The following is a 26,616-nucleotide window of genomic DNA, read 5'->3' on the forward strand; positions in this document are numbered from 1 at the left end:
GCAGCGTCTACACTGGCTTTCTTCTTTCGAAAGAAGCTCTTTTGAAATTAGAATAGGCAAATGTGGTGCCCAAATTGCAAATTTATACCTCATTTGCATTTTTGATTTGCCTCATTTGCATACCTCTTTCGAAAGAGGAGTGCAAGTGTAGCCACACCCTTTGAGTTTTATTTTTTAAGACCGATTCAGCAAGGGACTTACTTATATGCCTAACTTTAAATTCATGGAACTATTTATGTGCTTCAAGTTAGATGTGTGGAAATACCTTGTAGATTCTGGACCTTGGCCCAGAATTGTGTTCGTGTTTCACCAGAGCGCTAATTATTAGCATAATTGTTTCTAAGGGCCTTAGGGTTAAAATAATTAACCACCTCCTTCTCATCATTTTAGCCCCTAGGAGCTTGGGTTTTATGTATGTTGTTTCGGCTTATGTATATGGTTGTCCTGGATCACGTTTTATCTAACTCTTGTATTTATAGGAATGAAGGATTGGTAGCAAGAGTTCAATTAAGTGAACAGAACCTTTTTCAGATGACAAGAAGAGAGCATGTAACTAGTTAAGTGATTCAGTGTAGTTGTTCCTCAAGCTGTGATATAAGGAAAACTGGAATGTGTGTTTTTCAAACCACTTAAGTTTAGCAGGACAGTGTTGTACCACAAATACCGTATCTTAACTGACCAGGAAATCTTATCTTTTGCCAGCTGTATTCAGCTGCCAGCTTTAACCAGTGGTAGAATTAAAGGGTTTCCCATGTAAAATAAACTGAATCTTTAGGCTTCTTTATTGACATCAGGTAACAGATGTAGTTCTACAAGACAGTCATTTGGAGAAGTCCCTTCATAAGCATTGAGACAATGTTTTCCATATATGGATATTCAGTAGTCTTTACTGGCATTTTTAAGTGTTTCCCAGATTCAAGTGTCACAGGGGCTTTACAAAAAATAAATTTTATTCTGATAAAAAGATAAATTAAGAGAAAATAAACTTCTCTAATGATCAGTAATATGTGCCTGCAATTTCAGCAGTAGACTATAGAGCACTTACATTGCTTTAATTACAATTGCCTCATCAGTGAAAAGAAGTTAATGAAACGTATAGAGGTAGCCCCATGTGTCACTGGGACCAAACAGTATTTTCTCCCTCACAGTTTTATGTTTAGAATTCTTGGTGTAACCTCTTTGTAGCTGAGGTTTCAGTGGACAGACATCTGCCTCATGAAGCTATCTGTACAGAGTTGATGCTAACTAGTGTTGTGGCAGTTATAGAAAAAAGGCTAGAGATTGACTTGACTGAGCATTAATGCTGAATTACCTGTCAGCCATAGTTGTGATCCATGAAGGTTTTGGTTGAGAATGGGCAGGGAAGAGGCTGTTTCCACTATCAATGTACGTCCTGGGAATATGCTGTGGATGAATAAAAATTACTTTCTTCGACAGTTTGATCTTGTGAATCTCTCTCTCTCTCTCTTTTTTCTTTTTTTGTTGAATATTCCAGGAATGTTTTGCTTTCTAAGACATTTCATAATTGAATCATATAGTGCCTGAGTATTCAATAGAATTGATGAAAGATTTTCATGCTGAAAGTCATCCTCGCTTTTGTTGGACAATATCATTTCATGAAAATGTAATTTTTTCACAGGATAAAATGTAGCTTGTTTTTCCATGGGAAATTTCTAAATCAAGTGGCATTTTATCAATTAGCTTTTATGTTTCAAATTGGTTAGAACATCTCATGAGAAAATTAAAAATCTTCCTACAAAATAATTCAATTTTTTCCTTTCAAACCTGTTCCCAAGAAGAGTTTCTGTTTTTGACCAGCTTAAGCACTAGAATTCCAAAAATGTCCACTAATTTTGAAGGTCCCTGTTGAAAGGTCCCTTGAATGTATGAGAGTATTTTCTAACCCACTTTCCAGCAAACAGCACTAGCTAATATGAAAGTTCTGAGGCAGACAAGCTACAGGCATTTTCATCAATTTGTCATGAAAAATCTGCTCTAAGCAGGCTTTTTGGTGATGTGGTTAAAAATGGCTTAAGGCAGGTTCACCCTCACTTTTGAGAGCCAGGCCATAGATGTGTCAAATTGGGCATCCTGTGGAGGGGTATTCAAACACCGTGCTGGAGAGCAGCAGGCTAAGGACCAGCATGGGGCCCAGGTGACCCTGGCCAGACATGCCTGCACAAGCTGGAGGCATGGCTTTAAAAAGAAGAATGGAGCAGCTTTACAGGCAAGGGGTGGAGCAGACAGCTGCTTCCAGGGAAGAATGCTGCTCAGGAGTTCATTGCTCAGATCTGACAACACAGACCTTTGCAAATCTACAAAGATGACTCAGGTGACTAAGAGAGCAGATTGAAGTGATTAATTCACTTGGGATAATTCACCTAGGAAACCATGACTAGAGTAGGAAGTGAGCCTGGAGGGGTGGGGTGATGTGGGAGAGCTGCCCTCCGCTGTCCTTGGGCAGGAGCCTAGTGAAAAGGTTGGTCTGGATTTTTGTATCTATTCCAAGATGATGTTACAGGAAGAATCTTCATGTGGGTGAGAAGCCGGCTGGAAAAGATGTTGCCCAAGTGTCCAATCCCTAAAATTGTCGTGTGAAAGGGGAGGTCTGGAAACCTTTGGAGTAGTTCACTGGAAGATGTAACTGTTTCAGTGGGGAGACAATTTGTCAACCTCGTCCTGACTACTAGGCAATGTTGTCAGTGGATGTGCTCCATCGCCACACTCAAAATAAGTGAACACTCAAGAATTTACACCTGGCCTTCACGCTCTCACTGTACTCAACCATATGTGTGCCTCAGAGTACGATCATGCATCTTTGTTATTGGCTTATTTTTATCAATCTCTGCAGTTATCTTCTGCATTGGTTTTAAAAGCGTGGCTTAATTTGTTGGTTGTTCCAAAATCTCTTGAATCTTATTAAATCTGTGCATTGCTGCTTTTATAGTACAAAGTCCAACAGTATTAGCTTGATAAGCATGCATCCTTTTCTTTTGTTACTCTTCCAGGAAATATTGTTTGTAATTTTTTCCATCTGTTGATCTGTTTTCATTGGACAACTCCATTCTCAAGGACATGTAAAACTGATTGGTGGCCTTGCCTTTTTCAGTGAAGTTAGTTAGGGACAATTAGGTCTGATATAGAATTCCATCTCTTCTGATCCAGTTGTTGCTACCCTGGCTTACTGGGTGATGTCTGAAATTAATATTTTAGAAGCAATTTGAAAAATATGGAATATGATTGTAGAATGCATGATGTGTTTTTCATTAAAATGCAGGCTAGTCTATTCTGTGCTTTGTGAACTGATAAAATACTTCCACCAATGTTTGCTGCTACCCCTTAGGGACACAGCAGGTCAGGAGAGATTCAACAGCATTACCTCAGCTTATTACAGAAGTGCCAAGGGAATCATATTGGTGTATGATATCACCAAGAAGGAAACATTTGACGATTTACCAAAATGGATGAAAATGATTGATAAGGTAGGCTTTAACATCTCTAAAAATAGAAAATCAGTGTATATATGCTTTATAAAATAGACACTGTTAAATTACATTTTACAGTGTGCTTTTGTAATAAACACTTAGATTAAAAACTTAAATTCTTTTGCTATAAATTTTCAGAACATTCTTTTAGCAAGCATTTGATGTTCATGTGCTTATTCTAATGCAAAACTGTCTCGTCTTCCACCAATTTCTGTGAACTAAAATTGCTGTCATTAGTGTTGTCAGAAATGTGCATAGATTTAGGCGCACAGCTGTACACTGGAAAACAGTGCATTCCATTTACCTTTGCAATAAGGCTGCAATAATCCCCTGTGGGAAACTCAGGTATATTTCTTATGCAGTATTATGTAATGCGTGTACAAGAAAGACAACACCTGCGTATGTCCTTCAGAGAATGATTGTACAAGGCTTTGATACAGAATTCATGCAGGTACATAAGTGACTCAACTGATTTTTACCAGCATGGTGTAAAAATCTTATATCTGTGGGTATAGTTAATTAGGAGTATTTTTTTTTCCATATTCAGTATGCCTCAGAAGATGCAGAACTTCTATTGGTTGGAAATAAGTTGGACTGTGAAGTTGACAGAGAAGTTACTCGACAGCAGGGAGAAAAGGTAAGAGCAAATGGAATCAAACCATTAACATCCTTTAGTGAGGAAGAAAGATGGCTGTGAGCTCGTATTGGAATTGTGAAGAACATAGTGTAGGTTTGGGCTGTGCTTAGTCTTTTTCAAGTTTGAGATAAATCTAATGAGGTTTGAAATTCCAAGCAATGGAATAGCATTGTTTCTCAACAGATACTTGACTATTTGAGGGGGGAGAGGGAGAAGTTAGGTAAAAGAAGAAACTTTTTTTCTAACCTAGTGTTTGATTAAAAATAATTGTACTACCTTTGCTGTGACCAAATACCTACAGCAGGGTCTCTGCTGTTGCACGTACAGTATCACCCTCCTTCGTTTCTTTAGAGCAGGGTTGAGGAACCTTTTTCAGGTCATGGCCCTGACCTGTAGACAAATGAGTCAGAAATTCCAGCCAATCAGAGCAGCAGTGGGAAGCCTCCAGGCAGGCTGGGTGGGAGAATAGCAGCGACAAGTAGTGGAGCCTGGAGCTGCTTCCTGCTCCACCGCCCCCAGCAGAGCTCACAGTCTGGATCTGGACCACGGTTTGCCTGATCTGTTCCACAAGGCTTGAGGCTCTGCATCCTCCACTCTACTGTGGACTGGATGCAGGGCAGTGGAGCTCAAGCCTCGGAATCCAGATCCAGACGAGCCTGCTTCAGAGTTATAGAAGATGCACAGTGTTATAAGCATACAGTGTCCTCACAAAATCTATTTTAAGCTTATACTGTATATTACATAACCTGGCTAAGTATCTTTCTTTAATGTGAGGAACATCATAGAATCATAGAATACTACGACTGGAAGGGACCTCGAGAGGCCATCGAGTACAGCCCCCTGCCCTCATGGCAGGACCAAGTACTGTCTGAACCATCCCTGGTGGACATCTGTCTAACCTGTTCTTAAATATCTCCAGCGATGGAGATTCCACAACCTCCCTTGGCAATTTATTCCACTGTTTGACCATCCTGACAGTTGAGAGCTTTTTTCTAATGTCCAACCTAAACCTCTCTTGCTGCAGTTTAAGTCCATTGCCTCTTGCTCTATCTTCAGAAGCCAAAAAGAACAGGTTTCCTCTCTCCTCCTTATGACACCCTTTTAGATGCCTGAAAACCGCTGTCATTTCCCCCTTCAATCTTCTCTTTTGCAAACTAAACAAGCCCAGTTCTTTCAGCCTTTCTTCATAGGTCACGTTCTCTAGACCTTTAACCATTCTTGTTGCTCTTTTCTGGGCCCTCTCTAATTCCTCCACATGTCTCTTGAACTGCGGTGCCCAGAACTGGACACAATACTCCAGCTGAGGCCTAACCAGCGCACGGTAGAGCGGCAGAATGACTTCTTGTGTCTTGTTCACAGCGCACCTGTTAATGCATCTCAGAATCATGTTTGCTTTTTTTGCAACAGCATCACACTGTTGACTCATATTTAGCTTGTGGTCCACTGTAACTCCTAGATCCCTTTCTGCTGTAGTCATTCCTAGACAGTCTCTTTCCATTCTGTGTGTGTGAAACTGATTGTTCCTTCCCAAGTGGAGCACTTTGCATTTGTCCTTATTAAACTTCATCCTGTTTACCTTAGACCATTTCTCCAATGTATCCAGATCATTTTGAATTATGACCCTATTCTCCAAAGCAGTTGCAACCCCTCCCAACTTGGTATCATCTGCAAACTTAATAAGCGTACTTTCTATGCCAATATCTTGGAGTAGCGTGTTACTGAAGAAAAATTTTCACACCGCTATTCAAAGGGAGACAACTGAGCTGTCTTTTATAATCAAATTCGGCACATTAACACGTGGTTTGAACTGGGATGGAAATTTTCTGAGTCACTATAGGGGCTTGTTTGCATAGTTGGCTTAATCTTATTCTTGGCGTTCCCCCCCTCTTCTATGCCTCTGCTCTCTGATTTGCTCACATTGATCATTTTTTTCTCATTTGTCCTCCTTGAACTGTTTTTGGTTCTCTGTGACTTAAATATTGAGTCTGTTCTGGTATGGCTATGGCCTGAAGAAGTGTATCTGTCCCATGAAAGCTCACCTAATAAATTATTTTCTTAGGCTTTAAAGTGCTACTTGACTGCTTTTTTGTTTTGGTTAAGCCAAGGCGGTCTTTTGCCATATTTTCTGTCTTTCCTATGCAGCGGGATAGATTGCTTTTGGGCCCTTAATAACGTCCCTTTGAAAAACTGCCAACTCTCCTCAGCTGTTTTTCCTCTCAGTTTTGCTTCCCATGGGACCTTACCCACCAGCTCTCTGAATTTGCCAAAATCTGCCCTCCTGAAATACATTATCTCTCTTTTACTGTTTTCCCTTCTACCCTTCCTTGGAACTGTGAACTCTATGATTTCATGATCACTTTCACCCAAGCTGCCTTCCACTTTCAAATTCTCAACCAATTCCTCCCTATTTGTTAAAATCAAATCTGGAACAGCTTCCCCCCGGTAACTTTTTCAGCCTTTTGGAACAAAAAATTCTCTCCAGTGCAGTCCAAGAACTTATTGGATAGTCTGTCCCCCACTGTATTGGTTTCCCAACATATATCTGGACAGTTGAAGTTCCCCATCACCACCAAATCCTGGGCCCATCATCATGCCCTAAAGAAAGAGGGGAATTTACAAGTCCAGTTACCACTTTGGCCTGGATCCTCAGACACCCCACAATAGCATAAAGTGTTGGAAAGATTTTTGAGAGATCAAAGATTTCTCTTTCACAGGGCAATCCTCAGCTGGTTGAGAACTAAGTATACACTACCCTTGCAGAAGGAGAACATGAGAGAGGCTGTGATACCTTCTGCTCTGAGCAGGCGACCTCTGGGGGTTGTTACAGCTGGCGTAGGTCAACACATCCGTTAAATTGCTCTGACTTACATGAAAGATCACAGTAGCTCCTTCCTGTCACAAAGTTAGTGAAGCACAATAATGGTTTTAAGAAACTTACTGCCACTTGCTCCCCCTCAACTTGTCTCCCTGGATTTTGCCTGAGCACAGTTTGGCTAGACTCAAGAATTGGTTCCTTATCTTAATCATTCTATGCCTATTATTAAGCCAAAGTAATCATGACCCATTTCTCCCTCACCAGCGTGTTCTCCGGGAAAAACTTAGAAAAGGAAGAACATTTTCTTCGGTAAAAAGAGATTCAGGTGAACTCTAATTGTCACTGTAATGATTTTCCCAGAGGGATGTACCCATAGCTGTACTGTTGCTTAGGTTCAGTCTTCTCTTTTATCCTTTGAGTGGCCAAACCTGGGAAGATTTAAGGAACGTAAGACTGCTTTTCAAAATCAGGGCTTTGATAGTGCACAAAATAAAGATCACATATTGGAAATGAGCACAACAGTGCTGCTGAAAGCTGATGTACTACTGACATTGGTTCACCCTATTTAACAGGGGAAAAACTAGTTGTTCTAATATGTAAATATGGCATGACTTCTGCAGGATAGTGGGGACAGAATATGGGAGGAAGAGAGGCATTGCTAAAAAGGCTACAATAACCCCCGGGGAACTCCAGAGATATAAATAGAAAGATATAAGCTGATAGCTGTTTAAATAAAATCAGTTTCAGCTTGTGTTTGTACTTGAAAAAACTCTTCTGATATTCAGGAATTGTTCATGTTAAGTATGCAAGTGTATGCTGCAAAGGCATAAAGGGATATATATGAATAATCTGTACCTTAGAAGGAGTTAAATGTGTTCCTAAAAATTAGTATATTAGTACAGCATACAGAAAGCATTTCTTAACTCAAAGCACTAACATTGAAAATCTTTGTGGCCCATTACCAACTTACATAAAAACAAAGTAAAAAGAGTACTTTTAACTGTGCATCTCCTAGTTGCAGATTTGAAAACACATTCTCTAAGGCTGTGTCTACACTATGAGGTAATACTGATTTTAAGTCATTTAGCCTGATTTTCCTAAGTGCCTGTCTTCACTGTAAATTCCTTTAGCTTGTTTTATGGTGCACTGAAATCAACATAATATCAATACAATAATATCATGGTAACCTGATGGGTGTAGTGTTCAGTTTGAATTTAAAATTCCGAATGAAGGGTAGTCAGGAACCACCATGTTTTTAAATCACATTCATTAGCCTTGAAACACTTCCCATATGTGCTCCAAAATATCCGACAGTTCTTCGCTCTGGCCTCTTCCATCTCCACTGCTCTCAGGTGTGGAGGAATTAAGCAACAGGAAGACCATTTCAGTTCAGCACCTGAAAGCCCATGGCTGTAGGCTTATGCTTGTATGAGAGGCTGAAAAATCTTTCTTTCTTTCTTTCTTTCTTTGCTATTGGCACAGCTGTGGGGTCAGTGGTTCTGTGTCTCTACCTCTGCTAGCAGTCTTTTTTTTTTTTTCTGCGCTGCCTGATGCCAGCCGCTGCCCCTCCGACCCCGCACCACGTGTCAGCTAGGCTCAGGGTGGGGGTCGTGCTTGTATGATAGGATGAGAAACTTCTTTTCAGCTGTTTACATATTGTCCTGACACCCCCCACACACATCCCTTCCATTCCCTGCCCAAGAGGGAACTTTCTCTCACCTACATCATGTGGTAGCTAGTCTGTGGGTGGGAGTCGTGCTTGGACGAGAACCTTTTCAGCACCTTACATTTTGTCCTGACCTCCACATCCCCTCCCTGCCCTCCCACCGGAGGCTCCACATGGTCTGGAACTTTCCAGCACCCAGCCACATCACGTGGCTTGACCCCAAACCAATAAAAGGACATGCTGCACAAGGTGCCAGGAAGCTTGTGCTCAGGGAAGGTTGTGTAGCTGGCTGGTGGAAGTCTCCCTTATTGGCTAGGTTATTGTGGGGGCTCGCAGCTATTCAGGGGCCTTGCAGAGGAGGAGTCTCCCTCAGCAGAGACCATTTTCAGGGGCTGGCTATAATCAGGTGTCTTTTAGCCGCGTGGAAGATGTCTCCTTGGGTGGACATGACTTTCGGGGGCTGGCTATGGTTGGGAGTCTTTTAGCTGTCAGGGGGTAAGTCTTCCTCAGCAGACACGATTGGGGGTGGGGGAGGGCTGGCTGTAGTCGGGGGTCTTTTAGCTATCGGGGGGGAAAGTCTCCCTCAGCAGACACAATTTTCAGACGTTTGGTTAACATGGCAGGGGAACGAGGGAAATGAAATGTGGGAAGATGTCGTCAGATACCCACAGCCACTTGTGGGGCATTTTTTTCCCATGCTGCACCAGTGAAAATAGCCAAAATGCAATGGGCTCAGGGAACTGTGGAATAAGGTTCCAACAATACACTGCTGCAGTAGTTGATTTTGGCGAGTTGTGTGTGGCAGCAATAAGTAAATTCTGTGGGAAGCCTGTGGGAAAGTGAGGATGCTCAAAATTGCATTGATAAGACCCAGTGTTAATAATCAATTTTTAACTTGTAGTGTAGACACAGTGTAAAACACGTGTGTTTTCTATGTAGATGTGACATAGTTGTAGGCATGGTGTTAAAGTTCCAGAGCATGAAGTCCCTGAGAGCTTTGCAGTTTTTCTTTTGAATTACTTAGAGCTGAGTGGTGAGAGGTATTCCACTTCACAGAGGATTTTGGTATTTTAAAATTGATTTAATTCCAGTTCAGAACAAATTCCCAGTTTTGAATTTCTCTGTGGAATGAGATGGCACCATGGCGTTGGAGCAGTCTGCCTTACAAGGTGCTCCAAAACCTTGGAGTGCATACGCTTGCGTTATGCCCAACGTTTTATAGTGTTGCTGTTTACCCATTTTCAAGATCATCAACTTCACCTTAAAGCAGGGAGTGGGGAATCTTTTGGGTTGGGGTCACACAGACAAATTAGTTGGGGGCCACAGAAGTGAGAAGAAGAAAAAAATTTCCAGCCAATCAGAGCAGCAGTAGGAAGCTACCAGGCAGGCTGCTTAGCCTGCTGTTGCTCCCCTCCCTTCCCCTGACTGTGAGAACAGCAGCACAGCAGAGCCAAAGCTGCTTCCTACCCCGCCTCCCCAGCCCCTGGCAGAGCCTGCAGGCTGAATCAGCCATGGAGCTTGCCTGATCTGGCCTGTGAGGCTTGGGGCTCCAAACCCTCCACCCCACCACAGGCTGGGGGTTCCCCATCTCTGTCTTAAAGCAAAGGTAAAGAAATAAAATAGACATAAATATATGAATTAATCTGTGAATTCAGCACATTGTGTCACATTTTTGTATAGCTGGTGTCATGGCTGAGCTAACAGTTTCATTCATGGCATTAGTTGGTTTTCCATTGTTTCTTGATTTCGTATGCATTATAGACAACTTGAATTTTGCACACTGATTACACTATCAAAACAGAATGAGAAGAGAAAAACAACTTGCAGAACTCAAGTTGATTCAAAGGGATCTAATGTGACACTAGATTCATTTGTGGTCATGTTTTGTCAAGTAGAGTTTGCTTTTCATTTCTTTAAAAAAAAAAAAATCCAGATTCATGTAATTTTATTTTCTCCCATCAGTTTGCACAGCAAATAACTGGGATGCGGTTCTGTGAAGCTAGTGCGAAGGATAATTTTAATGTGGATGAAATATTTCTGAAACTTGTAGATGACATCCTGAAAAAGGTAAAATGTTATGAACTGTAGAGATTGGGACTATATTTAACTGCTTCTGGTGCAATGTTTGTTCAGAGTGCACAGTGGTAAGCAAACTTTTTACTTAGCTTGGGGTGGGCCAGGCTGCAGCTTGAGGAGCACTTGCTATCCTCAAGCTTTTCAGTGGCAGTTGAACAGTGCATGCAGCTGAAATGTTTGTATGTTGGACTTTACACAGTAACTTCACTTTAAACCAAAGTTCAATAGCTGGCTGTGTCTTTGCCTGCTTCCATTTGTTGCACTAATTTAATTGAGACTGATTTGAGGAATTGGTTGAGGTCAAACAGAAATAAATGTTCATCCTTAAAATGAAATGAGAGAAAAGAACTACAAGGCAGTGGGAAAACTTGGGAGCACAACATCTCAACCAGCAAGAGAGAGAAGCAGTTTTGGTATGTCCAGATCAGAGCTGCTTTCTACAGTATAGTCCAGAGGCTAGACCATCACAGCAGCTAATAAAGACCTGCCTGTCTTCTGTTCACTGCTGGCTTCACATTAAGAATAGGATGTCTTTTAACCTCTTAATGCCTTTGGTTCCCTATCTTCACAACAGTTACCCACCTCATTAAGGGATTTGCAAGCCTGGCTGAGCTGTGTTATGTAAGTGAGCATTATTAGTATCAGCGTAAATGACTGCGAGCCATAGTTAAAAAAAATTTGATCACCCTTAGAAATGTGTTCAGATTCTGTAAAACAAAGCAAGTGTTCAGTCTTTCTCTGAAAGAGTGCCTCATTTGTGTTAAATTAGTCTCAGAGACTGGGCCACTACATCTAGAAGGCAACAACTTCATTTTACGTATATCACTTATTAGTGTATGTCTTTTTAAATGACAGGCTTATTTGTGATCTTGAACCTTATCCATGCAGCCTGTCATAGAAACTTCCTAACAAGTGGTCTACAAAGCTACTTAGCACTTCTGCAAGAGCTATAGAAAATTAATCCCGTTGCTGTGAGGTAGACAAGTGTTATCTCCATTGTTTAGAGACACAGGAACAAAGGAGACTAAATGATTTGCTCAAGGCTACCTGAATTTGAGGCAAAGTTCGAAGTTCCGCATACTTGAGTTCCAGCATTGTTAAATTCAATACATTGCTCACTGCTTCACAAGGATAAAGCTTCTGGAATATTACAAACCTTTATATACTTGGGAACTTCTTCCCAAATTAAGTGCATTTCCTTCATAACATGTATATTGTTCTGTGCTTCTGTCTGTCAGTATAGCAGTACTGGTTTTTTAACACCACATTGTAACTTCCTTTTTGAAAGAGGTTCTTAAATATTTTGGTGTTGGGGCCCTTATGCTTTTATTTTGAATGAACATTAACTCTGTAGCTTTTCTATTCAGTTGAAATAAACTAAGAAAAGTGCAGGAAGTGATTTATAGACTTGTTTTTTTTTTTATTAAGATGCCTCTGGATATAATGAGGAATGAGTTGTCCAACAGTATATTATCCTTGCAACCAGAGCCAGAAATCCCACCTGAACTGCCTCCGCCAAGACCACATGTCCGTTGCTGTTGACTTGTTGCTTCATACAGTGGAAAAACACAAATGAGAGAGAGAAGAAAGCCTCTGTACTACTCTGCACTACAATCATTTGGCAGTTTCATGTTGCACTTTGTTTTTCAAGTCAGAGCTACACACTAACTTGTAAATATGCAAATATGTAATCCTGTATAGGATTCTGTTACAACAGTTAAATATTGCCCACTTCCCAAAATAGTATATTTCATTCATTGATGTAGTGTTATAAATATTGTACAGTATAAGGGAACCTGCACACTCCAAGTCTATGAGAAGAAATTAAATCTATACTTATTCTTGACATAAATATTGTAATAGTCCTTGTTATTATAAACTGGCAAGCAGAAGCTCTTCTTGTATGAAGATAAGTATATGGTGCTTTGCTAACTATTTTAAAGATGACATTTTTCTTTTAAAAAAAGAACAACTTTATGTACAAAGCTCTCATAACCTGTATTGTTTCCTTTAGTATATTCAGAAGGTTTTTTTAGGAAATGAGGTGAAGCTGTAGCATCATCTGCTGATTAGATCTACAGCAAAGCTACATGTAATTTCCAGCAGTCTGTTTTATTATTTATTATGTTTAACAGTAGTCCAATACTTTATGTATTAAAACATCACATTTGGTGCAATTCTAAGGGTGCATTGTCAAGTCTCACAGTTAATTTTCTGCTAAAACATAAGCTAGGTTGCAAGAATCATTAAGATTGAGTAAAAAGTGGAGATGTATTTAGAATTATAAAAGATGGTATGAAAAGCAATGATGGTGTCCTAGAGAAATTCTTTTTAAAAGGAAACTAATACATTTTTCCTGTGTTGAGGGAATATATATATGTGTGTGTGTGTGTGTGTGTGTATTTGTCTGAACATCTAGGTGGGTGTGGGGAGGAGTTTATGAAACAGTTTTTTTCCCCCTAAAGTTAGAAATTATTCCTATCAAGCATATACTGTGTTAGGTTTTTGTCTGATAATGAATTTGTGAACTATATCTTTGGTATATCCTTTATAAAAAAAAATACACTGTTTAGTTTAGTCTTGGTAAATCAGTAGTTACATATTCAAATAACTTGGCGTGTCCTGAATGTTGTGGTATTGAAACTCATTGTGATCTTTCTAAACTAATGAAATGCAAATAAATTTTTGTATTCATGAATGACGGTGGAGCTACACCTGTTATTAGACAAGCAAATATACCTGATGGCAGATAACAGTTAAAAACAATTATACTGAACAATTTTTTTTAATCACCTTATATAAAGATCTGATTTTCAGTATTTACATTTTATTTTTCAAGATAGGAAGGACAAGGCACATTAATAGCTTGCCTTAAGTACTGCACAATGATCTAGCCAAATTGGTGCTTTTTGTGAAATCTTGGCAGGCAGTAGCAAAACTATGTATGACCCAGGGGACACAAATGTAAACCAGTCTTTTGCAAAATATAGCTTATTGCTACTTTTTTATTCTGTGGTATCTGAAATATCTTACCATCTTTGCCATTGTTTCACCCTAAACATTTACACAGACATAATAATGTATACTGCTGACATCTCCCATTTCTCATGAGCTTTCTGGAAGGAAAAAAGCATTCAGAATAATTGGTGATAATTTTTACTTTGTCCAATTCACCTTAGAGCTATAGGGCTGCTGAATAAGTTATTACACAGTGATGTGTGAGGAATACATCTTTGGAACATAATTTCAAATAACAAACTAAGGGAGCCTGGCTGAAAATTGTATTTATGTCTTCTGCTACCTTGTGCCTAAATAGTTAGCTGGTTTGACATAGTGAACTTGTGCTTTATTCTATTATTGACAGATGAAATCCACCATTTTTCTAATATTTGTAGTATTCCCATGCTACCATGAGCAATAGCAAGAAAGAAATTATAGGAAAATAAATTTTAACTTGACAACGATTATTTTGGCGACTTGTTTTTATCTGTATTTAAAAATTTGTTGTGAATTTTTCTGCCATTTTTGAATTTAATAAAAATTAAGAACATTGACTTAGATCAACTTTTTTAATCTTGTACTTACATGCTGTTATTTCTGTATGTAATGGAGGCATTTGAATACAGGGAACATCCCAGTTGTGGCTGTTGAAGGTATCTGCAATAAGAACTTCTATTTGTTAATGGAAAATGTTTCCTGAGCTTCTGACTGATTTTTAAACAGTCTGCATTAGCCTGAATGCTATATGGAGGACAAAAGGGAAACTGTCTTCTACCATTTCTTCTGCAGCTTTAGGATAACCACTGAGAGTCAGGAGTCCTCTAAGCAGATGCTGTCCCTCTTCTGCTGTACCTACTCAAAGATCCTCTGCTAGGTGGCCGTTTCATTGGAGAGGAGGGAGAGTAGAATTGATGGGCACTTAATTGGTTTTGCCTAAACCCAGCTGAGCACCTAAGAAAGGACTGCTACCCTCTCCTGTACAACTACCTGCACATCCAGGGTGGGAGAATAGCAAGAGAAGCTGTGAATCAGCTATACTTCCCTGATTCTCTCCTTCAGACTCCTCACTGGCTAGAGCAGCTTCAATTTGCGTCAATGGATTCATTTTTGAAGGAACTATGCACCAGCCTTCACTAACTGGGGTAACAGGTTCCCATTTCTGCTACCCTCAGACCCCTGTGCACCTCAGTCTGTTCTCTGCAGTAGGTGCTATGAGGAGGAAGGCAAAGGAGCCAGTTATGCTAGCTCCTTTGGCCACTGGTGATTCTGGCAGACTCGTGCAAAGGCAGTAGAAACTCACCCATCAGTGCCACAAGAGTAGAACAAAGCAGAGAATCTGCCTCACAAGTAATTGTGGCCCCTTGGTCTCTTCACAGTAATAGATTAAATCCTGGGTCCATTGAAATAAATGGGTATTTTTGTCACCCAATTTGGTGAAGCTAGGATATTGCCCAATATATTTGACATTCACACTGAACTGAATGCTACTGTTCCAACAGCATTGTAAATCTCACCTCTGTGATGACTGAAAAACATGTTCTAAGATAGATGTGTCATTTTGTGGACTTGCCAATTAGTTGCATGGTAGGTGGTGCTCAGCCTGTGGTTTATGAATACATAATATCTTTATAGCAACATGGGAAGAGTGCTGAATCTGGAAAGAGTCCTGAAATTTCTTTGTTAAACCATGTCATGATATGGAACATGTTTGATCATTGGCCTGTCAGATTTCTAATGACAATCACATCTGTTCTGTCTAGACACAGGCTCTGCTCTATTGGATTTCTGCTGAAGGAGAAGAGATAACAATTGCTCCCATAAATCTTCACTAACAGTTCCCATGGCAGTATGCAGTGTAGCTATAGCTGTGTCAGCTCCAGGAGGTGAGAGAAAAAGGTGGAAACAGTATAATACCTTTCATTGGACCAACTTCCATAAGAGAGGGAGAGACATACTTTTGAGTCACACACAGCTCTTGTTCAGGTCTGGAAAAGGAATTCTGAGCATGACAGTCAAATGCAAGTTGTAACAGATTGTTTAGGAGAATGATTTTTCAGACCCCTTTGGAAATCTTTGATGTAGCCTGTGGGGCCCCACAGGTACCCAGGCCACATGCTTAAAAACCACTGTTCTGTGGTAATGACAGCCTTTCATAGACTCCTTAGGCCAGTGATACTCATTAGTTCAGAAGCTAAAGTAGCCATGAATCTTACCCAAAGGGGACACCATGATGTGATTTTATTTTTATTTTCTGTTTATATACATATAATATGTATTCTCTTAGCAAAGAAACTGACAAAGTGTTAATATTTTATCAACTACAGTTAATTCATCTAGTAGAAGCTTCCTGATCGGTTAATAATTTATACTAGTTATTAACAAAGTCACATTGTTTTAATATCACGTACTGTGACGAGCAAAAGAAAACAATGAAGAGCCACGTGGCTGATGTGCCTCAGTAATACTATCACTGTCAGGAGAGTTTAAAAAAAATAAAATAAAAAAGCCTCCTGAGTGACACAAGTTTTGCTGTAGTGTGCACAGTGTTATGTTGGTGGGGGAAAACATAGTTACTGCTGCTCATTGCAAGTGGTTTAATTTTCAGTGGTAGAGCTCTTTCACATCAGCATAGAGCAGCTACACAGGAGATCATTCACTCGTACAACTGTGCTTCAGGTAAGCTCTCAAGCATAGACAGCCTTAGAGTCCACAGATAGCAGGCTGAAAACCAGTGGTTTAGCATAAATTAAAATTTGCTAATGGATTGTTAAGCCCATAATGCCTCTAGTCAGGACATAAAAGAGGAAGCTAGTAGGTTACAACTTTCGGTACAGACTAACACAGGTACTACTCTGTGACCCTTATCTCCAGTGTTAGTTCAGTCCATGATTTTTGGTGTCGAGCAGAGAAATTAATTTAAGCTTTCTCTCCTGTCACTGGATAAAGAAAGGTGTTAACAGAACACTCTGCTTTGAATGGTTATGTGCCAAACAGTCTATGCCACTTTGCATTTTACTGTAACCCTGGAAATTCCCAGATCTGACAAAGAGCTCTCTGTGTCTGGAATGCTTGTTTCTCTCACCACCAGTAAAGTATATACTGTGTCCAGAGATCTGTGGGAGTGCATGAGGAGCCGAGTGCACACCCAGCACACAAAATCTGATGTTCACCTTCCACAAATCGGAAGGCAGATGAGTTGATCTCAGTTTGTGGTACTTCGTCCTTCAAATAAATAGATGCGGGCGTGGGAAGCTAATATCCAGCATACCTACACTTCCTCTCTCTTTCTCAGACCTGTCCTTTGTCCCCACACAAATGCTGCGAGCAGAGTTCAGGAATTAAATCTGTACATTTAGAGGAGTACAGAGGATGCCTAGGGCAAGTCTACATTACAAAACTGAGTCCACCTAAGTTACATTAACATATAGCCACTGCAGTAATTGAAGTGGTTTTATACATCCACGTTTCCTTATGTTGGCAGTCCACATAACTTACCAGAAACACATTGATTTAACTGCTAGTGTGGACCACTGTGGGCCTGTTTCTGAAAAGCAGCTACAGTCAGTATAAGCAACGCAGTGTTTACTCAAGGCAGTAGAGTTAGGTCAGTGTGGAGGGAAAGTTATATGCGTGGGAGTTACATTTTCGTATACACCCTTACAAAGTTAGGTTGATGTAAGGCAGTTTATATTGACCTAATGCTGTAGTGGGTAGACCAATCCTTAGTTTAGACAGGAAACAAATTTGTTCAGATGTTCCGTATGGTCAGTGTCAATCCTCCTGCTCCAACAGATCTCATGTTATATAGAAGGGCAAAGCACTAGCTGAGAGGACACTGATTCTGACATCAGTATCTAATAGTGCTATGGCACCTGGTAACAGATACAGCATTTGTTACCTAATTTAACCCTTGGATTCCAGGGCATTTGGTTGGTCTGATTAAAACTGCTTGCTCAAGTCAGCGTTGCAAATTGGAGGATGGTCCTATGCATAGGATTGCTATATATTTAAAACTATTCCATTTAGTAGTGCAAGTAGGTGTACAATTAAGATATTGCATGTATAGCATGGACCCTATCATATTAAGTTTCTCATTGCTACCACAGCTAGTTAGTATGCTATTGCATAAACATGGGCCTTGTTCAAAAACACATGTTTTCTTTCCTTGTGTGTTTAATTATCTAAAATATATATACATTCCAATAACAAATGTCAGTCTTTGGATGATTGGCTGGTGTCTTAATCAGTTGTATTTCTTGAATGTGCACTACAAAATTAAGTATACAGCTTTAGAAATTGGGACCAGGAAACATAACAGGGTAGAACTTAAAACTTTTAACAGTAACGGGATATAACATTTTGCTTCCAGAAGGAGAAATAATCTTTGAATGTCATGTGCTCTAACACAATATACCCAGTAGGGGTCACTGAAGTGCCACATGTAAAATAAGGTACACTTCACCCTGTTGAACCAGGAGCTGGTTTGTGCTTTATTAGTATTACTATGTTGAAAGCAAAAGTTCAGATGCTTTGAAAGAAAAAATATATTTGGCAGTGCTTTTTAAATGTCAACAGATTGAACATCTGTAAACTCTGAAGAGACTGTGGAGACAGCATTGCTAGTGTTGTGATACAAGGAAACTGTCTGAGGACCTGAAAGTGTAAAATCCTTTCCAGTTAACTGTTTTCTAGATGCCATTATACATGGCATCTACATGTATACTACATTCATGTATACTTGCTGAAGAGTAGTTTTTTGAACTTTTCTAAGATCCATATTTATTGGTCTTTCTGTGCCTCTTGCACAGAATACTACATTATACATGGCATCTACATGAATACTACATTCATGATCATACTTGCTGAAGAGTAGTTTTTTGAACTTTTCTAAGATCCATATTTATTGGTCTTTCTGTGCCTCTTGCATTTCCTTGTGCATGACTCTACCAAAAGTGAACAATCCTGCAAGAGACTTAAGACTTTTGATTACATATTAGTAGGATGCAAAATGTCATGGTGACAATTATTGTTCATTAAAATCCCATCATTACATTTCTATAGCCGTGTCTACACATGCACGTTACTTCGAAGTAGCGGCACTAACTTCGAAATAGCGCCCGTCACGGCTACACGCGTCGGGCGCTATTTCGAAGTGAACTTCAACATTAGGCGGCGAGACGTCGAAGTTGCTAACCCCATGAGGGGATAGGAATAGTGCCCTACTTCGATGTTCAACGTCGAAGTAGGGACCGTGTAGTCGTTGCGCGTCCCGCAACTTCGAAATAGCGGGGTCCACCATGGCGGCCATCAGCTGAGGGGTTGAGAGATGCTCTCTCTCCAGCCCCTGCGGGGCTCTATGGTCACCGTGGGCAGCAGCCCTTAGCCCAGGGCTTCTGGCTGCTGCTGCGGCAGCTGGGGATCCATGCTGCAGGCACAGGGTCTGCAACCAGTTGTCGGCTCTGTGTATCTTGTGTTGTTTAGTGCAACTGTGTCTGGGAGGGGCCCTTTTAGGGAGCGGCTTGCTGTTGAGTCCGCCCTGTGACCCTGTCTGCAGCTGTGCCTGGCACCCTTATTTCAATGTGTGCTACTTTGGCGTGTAGACGTTCCCTCGCAGCGCCAATTTCGATGTGGTGCTGCGCAACGTCGAAGTTGAACATCGACGTTGCCAGCCCTGGAGGACGTGTAGACGTTATTCATCAAAATAGCCTATTTTGATGTTGCTACATCAAAATAAGCTATTTCGATGTAGGCTTCACGTGTAGACATAGCCTATGAGTGCTACTTAAATCTGAGTTAGTAGTTAATGGTGACTTTTTGAAACAGTTTTTTTTCTCTTGGCCAAAAACAAAATTTGAATAATATACTGAGGGTGAAGGACACCATTCCATAAGAACACAAAGTTTAAATTTGTGGTTTATATTAATTATAGATATGGTATAAGCCTGTTTATCCAAGCTGATTGGGACAAAAACTTGGATACTCAGGAGAATGGGCAAAGAGCTTTCTCTCCATTTTAAGATGTGAAGTTTTCACTCAATATTTGCAGTCATTTTATCAGACTGAATAAATGTGACTCTTACAATAGCATTGCCAAGCAGGTGATGTCAGTTTCCCATATTCCTGTATGTGCTGGTTGTTCAGTTAGTATGGAGAGCCAGATAGAGACTCATGTAAATGGGAGTCTGCTGTATTTGGAGGTGTCCCTTTCTGTGCCTTCTTTTGTTGTTCAGCATTGTATGAAGAGAGAGTGTTAGAGTATCATAAATGTTAGAAATGAGCATTTTGTCCCCAGGTCTTGTCTGGATAGAGAAATATGTGATGCCAACTCCTATAAGATGATCGGTTCCAGCTGAGGAATCCAGTGCATTCCAGTGCCCATGAAGTAGAATAGCTATGAAATGTTGATTTTTTTTCTAAATGTTAATATTCACCCATGTATTTAAGGTTTTAGTTTCTTTCAGAGGAGTTGGCTTATTCATTCTGTCTCCCGTTCTTTTTGGTATGACAGTTGTGATCTCTTCTGCTTATGAGGAATTTCTCCTGTCAGCATTGGAAACAACATGTAATCAGGACATCGACCCTGACTCTAAAGCTCTTTCACCTAGTTCTGATGGTAAGAGTAAAATCAGCATCACCCTGACATGTCACAGCCCTAGTCAAGCTCCTTGTCAGGATATTCACCACGCTGCTGTATTTAGGTCCCCATACGCTGGAGCTGTGTGCTGATAAGTTCTAGGCTTAAGTTTAGTGCTTCGGTATGGTTCATTTCTTTGGCATCTCTAGCACACAATTACCCATCCACGGATGTGGGATCTTGCAGTCCAGCTATGCTAGGCCTTTATTATTCCCTCACCAAAAGACACTCTGTAATACCCTTCCCAGAGCTACAGCTTTGTGGGCACTCTCGTCCACCAGGGTGGGGGACAGGTAAAACACCTAAATAACACAGAGCGATTGAAAAGGTTCCAAAAACAACCACACTTCAGACAGAATGAGAAATACTCAGATCTGGACAGAACAATAAAACCCCATATGCCGTTCCAGGTCTCCATTTCTTCACCGCTCTTGAATGTTCTTCCGGGTGTGGGACACCGACCTTTTAGGCTTCCATGTTGCCTCTCCGGAATCACTCTACTCATGGGTTCTCATCTGGAACATGGAGTCTGCCTTGTCAGTCTTCAGTCAGCTTCATTTGGCTGTGGCTGGACCCATAAAAGTCCTCTGTCCCTAAAATATTGTGCCTTTGTCTCTTTAATCCCATGCTGTCGCTGCTGTCCCTTCTCCTTTTCTGTTAAGGATTTTCCACTTTCTACTCACAGAAGATAAACAGTGACAAACCGTTTATCTCGGTTAGCCCTAGAGCCCTGGCAGGACTATAGGGTACAACTTCTTTTGTTGGTTTCCTGGCTTCTTTGAAACATGATATGCAACTAAGACCTAGTCAGCTTGTGGCTGACTCAATACACGTTGGACATTCAGTGATGCAGCATTTTCATAAAAAGCACCGGAATTCATAAATTCTACCTAGGTCCTCAAATTGTCACGCTACACATCCCTCTTTTTGTTCAAGGGATATCCCAGCGGTGGCATATGATCATGGATCCTAATAAATGGCCTGGAACCCAGAAATCTGTCAGATTCTATACTTTGGGTCTCCACTTCAGAAAAAGCGATATGCAATATTGAAAATAAAGGGAATTCTGTAACTGAGCAGCACTGTATAACAATCACAGTGATGGGATCTGCAGGGTAGAAAGAAACCTGGTTTTTGACAAGCTGTGAAATATCCAGGGATCTGAAATACAAAGCAGACAAAACAAGCTACTGTTCAGTTGTTCTCCAGGGTGTCTGAGAACTGTTCCCTAAGGTGTGTCTATTTGGACACCAGGAGCAAGATATATTCCAAGTGGAACTCAGCCACCTAGGGAAACTGACAGGTCCAAAGCTGTATCTATAGATCCACAGACCTGGTGGCCTTCAGAGAACAGTGGCTTAGTTGCTTCTATAACATTTTGGTTAATTTCTTCCTTCTAATCAGCAGAGTCCTACAGAAGATATCTTGGCCTTAGGAATCCTGGTGGTCTCAAACTGAGCAGGAGAGAGAACTACCAAACGTCCATAATTCAGGTGCTTTTAAAATTCCAGTGGTGTTTTTCCCTTGCCTCCAGAAGCTCTGTGCTCAATGGAATTTGTGCTAGAGGACAGGAAATCTTTAGGGGCAGGCATAACTTTATGGCTGCTGGACTGTACGCACTCTAGGCTTATAAGAAAATGCAGATGTTGCACTGTTTTAAAATCAACCTAAAAAGAGCATTAGTTTAGTTAAACGGTCTGTATGTCCACGCTTATTGGTTTGAAACCGGTCATATGTGTTTTGCTGTCCCCACCTACACACACATTTGCCCCAGTGCCCATGGTGACTGTTGCCCCCAGTGGCTGTGTGGGGCACTCTGGAATATGTGCAGTGGAGCAATCCAGGGGCATGACCAAATATAGCAACTATCCTTGACTGGGGAGAAGATTTCTGAACTATAGGGACAAAGAAGCTGGAGAGAGGAAAGGGGAGAAGCAGTGAAGGGAGTTGAGGGAGGAATGTGCAGGAAGAAAGTTGAGAACAGAGAAAATGGAGAGTGAATGCTCGCAAGTTTGTCAGCAGATGTAATGGACAGAGGCGTCCAGCCATTTGCTAGTACAAGCCAGCCGTCCTATTCAATTGGTGCAAAACCATAAATGCAAATAAACTTTGGGCAGAGGAACAAGAAATCTCCATATATACTTTTGATAAATTATCTCCGCACAAGACAGTGGCAGGGTTTTCTAGCCCATCTGGAAAGTATACTATGTGGTGCCCTGTCATGAGGAGCTAGAGACAGACTCAAAAGTGAGAGACGGCTTAAGGCAGATCAGTATTTGATTAACCTGATAAAGCCATTACATATCACCATCTTATTCCTCCCCCATGGAGATACAAATACCTAAACATAAGTTAGATACTTCAGAAATGTAGCCTGCAGTCACAAGGAAATAATCCTGGTGCAATCACCTCTGGTTTACAGGTATTATTAAGGAATTTCTCTGGCTCATACCAGCCAGAATGAGATCATAAGAGCTTATGCTTTTCCCCACTTATTTGTACAGTAAACCCCCAAGATACATGCAACAGAGCTGTGTGTGTTTCAGGTTAACGCAACTGCCACCCGCAATAGGAGCGGCATCCAAGACTCAGGCTCTCAGCTGACACCACGGAGGAGGATGCTCAGTCAGGCTGTCGGCTGCCGCCTGGTCCCCAGCTACCTTCCACTTGCTGGAGCCAGGTAACCAACCAGGGCTGGGGCCCTCATCGGTTTTCTGGCTCCCCTGAATTGCATGGGAAATTTGACTTACACAAGGGTTGCGTTCTAATGTAAGTTGTGGGTCTACTGTACACCATGGCAACACGCTAATGAACTCTCCTGAAGAGGATTCTTTTGTTGCTTCTTGTTTTACTTAATTACTATTCACATTAGCCACCTCTGGTCTAGGTAGTCAGGCATAGGTGTCTCCCAACTTGGTGTCGAATTGTCATTTCCCCATTATACTGACATTTCTAAAGCATAGATGGGCTCTCTGTGTCTACGTCTACACGTGCCCCAAACTACGAAATGGCCATGCAAATGGCCATTTCGAAGTTTACTAATGAAGCGCTGAAATGCATATTCAGCGCTTCATTAGCATGCGGGTGGCAGCGGCGCTTCGAAATTGACGCGCCTTGCCGCCGCGCGGCGCGTCCAGACGGGGCTCCTTTTCGAAAGGATGCCACCTACTTCGAAGTCCCCTTATTCCCATGAGCTCATGGGAATAAGGGGACTTCGAAGTAGGCGGGGCCCTTTCGAAAAGGAGCCCCATCTGGACGCGCCGCGCGGCGGCAAGGCGCGTCAATTTTGAAGCGCCGCTGCCGCCCGCATGCTAATGAAGCGCTGAATATGCATTTCAGCGCTTCATTAGTAAACTTTGAAATGGCCATTTGCATGGCCATTTCGAAGTTTGGAGCACGTGTAGACGTAGCCTATTTGAACAAAGATAGGTTTTGGCACTAGATAAGCTAAGTTCATGCACTTCGCAGAAGTTTAATACACTCTCATAAAAATTGAGGGAGGTCGCACAGTCTGACTGATATATCAGCAATGTGCATCTCAACCTCCCACTGATCTGGGCTTTGGAAGCTATAATTAAGGATAATTTAACCAGCTGAACTTTTCAAAAGGGCACCATGTCTCAGTCTGATTTGTGGCATAATGCTCAAGTACAAGGAAACCTAAAGAAAGCAGAAAAGAAAATCTCAGGAAACATCAGACATCAAAAAGGAGGAAATGCAGATGAAGCCAACAGCCACAACAGTAATTGCTGAAACAACAACCAACCTGTCACTGTGGCTGGATGCCCACATTAGAAAAACCATAAAGCAAAACTCAACATAGGTTACAAAGTTAATAAAATAGCCAGACCAGTTCATGAGAAGGAACCACTGATTTCAAATTTGGAAGACCTAACAGCAGACAGTAGTCTGCAGAAGACTAAACTAGCGAATCCTGAGAACTAAGGTTGGGATGAGATTATAAAAATTATAGGCCTCCCTGTTGGCACAGAGAGAAAAAGCTCCATTGTTATGGTTTGGTTTGGTTTGGTTTCCCTTTTTTCCCAAACATGGTAAGCAGCTACATTGGGAATGAAAGTTAAAAATGATTCTGTTAGAAATTAATGGATCCCGCGACCACTGGCCAACAGCAGCAGGTCAATGACAATGACAATCCATTTTTCCTAACAGATTGGTCAGCAAAGGGTAACTAGTGCTTTCAAGGATGAGCAAAGATATCCTCTTATGCAGGACTGGGCCACCAGTTCTTTGCCTTGCAAGTGAGTGTCTCCAAAACACAAAATTAAGTTTCCAGCTACAAAATGTGATTCCAGTTAGTTAATTGAAATCTAAAATTAGTAAATTTTTGTAATTTATTACAGTCTCAGATGCACTCAGGTACAAATAAAGCACTACAAATTCTTTGTGTTTTTTAAAAGAGATTGTCTTTTGCTTGTTCCCCAACCCCTAAGATGCACTGCTGCCCTATGTTCCCCTCCTGTGCATTGGCATGCTACCCCCCCACTCCCCCAAATCCAAAGAGGGCGAGAGACGAGTGGATGGCCCCAAGTAAAACAGCCATGTGATCAAAGACAGCCTGTTACTATTCGGTATTAGGAGCCCTGGTTCAAAACCAACTCTGTGCCTGATCCTTTGACCCCAAAGTGGGCCTGATTTTGATTTTTTTACAAACACCTTTTTGAACCCAGTACAAAATTCTTGACTTCGGTGGAGTTATTCCTGATTTATCTCAATGTAAGTGAAATCAAAATCAGGCCTAGTGGGACTACTCTCAGCAGTACTGACTACAGCATACAGTTGCATACCCTGCATTCTATCATCTGGAACTCTCAAATAACCAGCATTTTAACTGCTGGCTATGAAAGAGTTTACTGTACCTACGTGTAAGAGTTGCTGTCTTGGATCCTGCAGGTCACTCAGAAAAGTTCATACATTCATTACAGAAAGGAAATATAACAATGGGACCCCATCTTCATCCTTCTTCTCTCTTTAGTTATAGTCACATATAGCCCCTGTGTTTTAGTACAAAGTATTGGCAAAAACAGCAAGAAATGTCATCAACTGTTCTATCAATGAACACTTTAAATTGAAAAATATATATATAAATTTTACAAAAATTGTCCTAAATAAGCATGCTTGTGATGAAATAAACTCTGGCTACAAATCATATTTCATTATATTGATATAATTGCTAGCACATGCTATAATTCTGGTACAATTTTACCACCTCTATAGACCTAAGAAGCAGTTGTATGAAGGTATATATTGCAGCTGGCCTATTTCAGCTCTTAGTTCAGTCATGATGGCCGGTTCTACATATACACAGAAGACTGGCGCCTTCTTCCAGAAGATCCGTGGAGCTTCTACACATGAAAGGCGCTCTTCCAGAAGGAATCCAGAAGAAGGCGTCACATCTTTCGGATTCTGTACTCTGCTGTCTAACCAGGAAGAACACCCTCTTCCAGAACATTCTTTTGGAAGAAAGCATGCGTAGACGCTTGTAGATCGTTTCTTCCAGAAGAAGCAGTCCGCCATGGCGGTGGCCCACCAGACAGCTGACACACTCTAGGTGACCCAAGCAGGGCTCTATGGTCTCTGGGCCCTGCAGCTTTCAAAGCTGCAAGGACCCGGAGATCCTGTAGCAGGAAGCTGAGCATGTGAAAGGTGGCAGCACATGCAGAGCTGCCAGCCACACTCCCCTGAGGCCCTGCATCGCCCAGCGAGCCCTGAGCCTGAGAGATGGCCAGCAGGCCAGCACCCCACACCACCCAGGGGAGCCCCAGGAACCTGGACGAGGACAGTCAGGACCCCGACTGGGCTCCCAAACAGAGCGTCCAGGACGTCCTGGGGCTCTGGCGTGACAAGCAGGTCCTCCACGACACCAGCGGGCACTGCCACAATGGCCCCGCATACGCGCACCTTGCCCAGGGCCTGGCCGCCTGAGGCCACCCCTCCTGGACCCCCGAGCAGGTCCGGTGTGAAGTGAAGGAGCTGCGGCAGGGATACATGTGAGCCTGAGACAGCACCAACAGTTCCAGCCGTGTCCCTGCCAGCTGCCCCTTCTACTGGGAGCTGCAGAACCGCCTGGCTCCAGATGATGCCTCGCCACCCTGGGACACTGTGGAAACAGCCACACCCAAGCCCCCTTCAGCATCGGAGAGGGAGGAAGGCCCTGGCACCATGGACGTCCCGTCCAGTGGGGAGTCATCCAACAGCTCCCTTGTCATTGATCTGCCCACTGCTACCAACAGCCAGGACCCCTCCAGTTGCATCACCCGATCTATGTGAGGCCACCTCAGGTAA

The 26,616-nt window shown here is 41.7% G+C and overlaps 1 protein-coding gene and 1 long non-coding RNA gene across 3 annotated transcripts in view; both read left to right on the top strand.

The window, feature by feature from the left end:
* Window positions 1-14,239, top strand: part of RAB12 (RAB12, member RAS oncogene family) — a 37,873-nt gene extending 23,634 nt beyond the window's left edge. The window contains exons 3-7 of one of the 2 annotated variants that reach the window (XM_074987434.1): window positions 3,344-3,482; window positions 4,033-4,122; window positions 10,566-10,670; window positions 11,254-11,300; window positions 12,108-14,239. In XM_074987434.1, the coding sequence (XP_074843535.1) occupies window positions 3,344-3,482; window positions 4,033-4,122; window positions 10,566-10,670; window positions 11,254-11,300; window positions 12,108-12,123 (397 nt within the window). In that variant the 3' untranslated portion in view covers window positions 12,124-14,239. The remainder of the gene's footprint in view (window positions 1-3,343; window positions 3,483-4,032; window positions 4,123-10,565; window positions 10,671-11,253; window positions 11,301-12,107) is intronic. The other variant, XM_074987433.1, reaches the window with a different exon arrangement.
* A 5,968-nt stretch (window positions 14,240-20,207) lies between these two features.
* LOC142008611 (uncharacterized) lies at window positions 20,208-22,940 on the top strand. Its single transcript, XR_012644189.1, has 3 exons — window positions 20,208-20,292; window positions 21,721-21,806; window positions 22,860-22,940. It is a non-coding gene; the product is annotated as an uncharacterized LOC142008611 (long non-coding RNA).
* Window positions 22,941-26,616: the final 3,676 nt, after the last annotated feature.

The sequence above is a fragment of the Carettochelys insculpta genome, chromosome 2, assembly GCF_033958435.1.
Source record: "Carettochelys insculpta isolate YL-2023 chromosome 2, ASM3395843v1, whole genome shotgun sequence".
Lineage (NCBI taxonomy): Eukaryota > Metazoa > Chordata > Testudines > Carettochelyidae > Carettochelys > Carettochelys insculpta.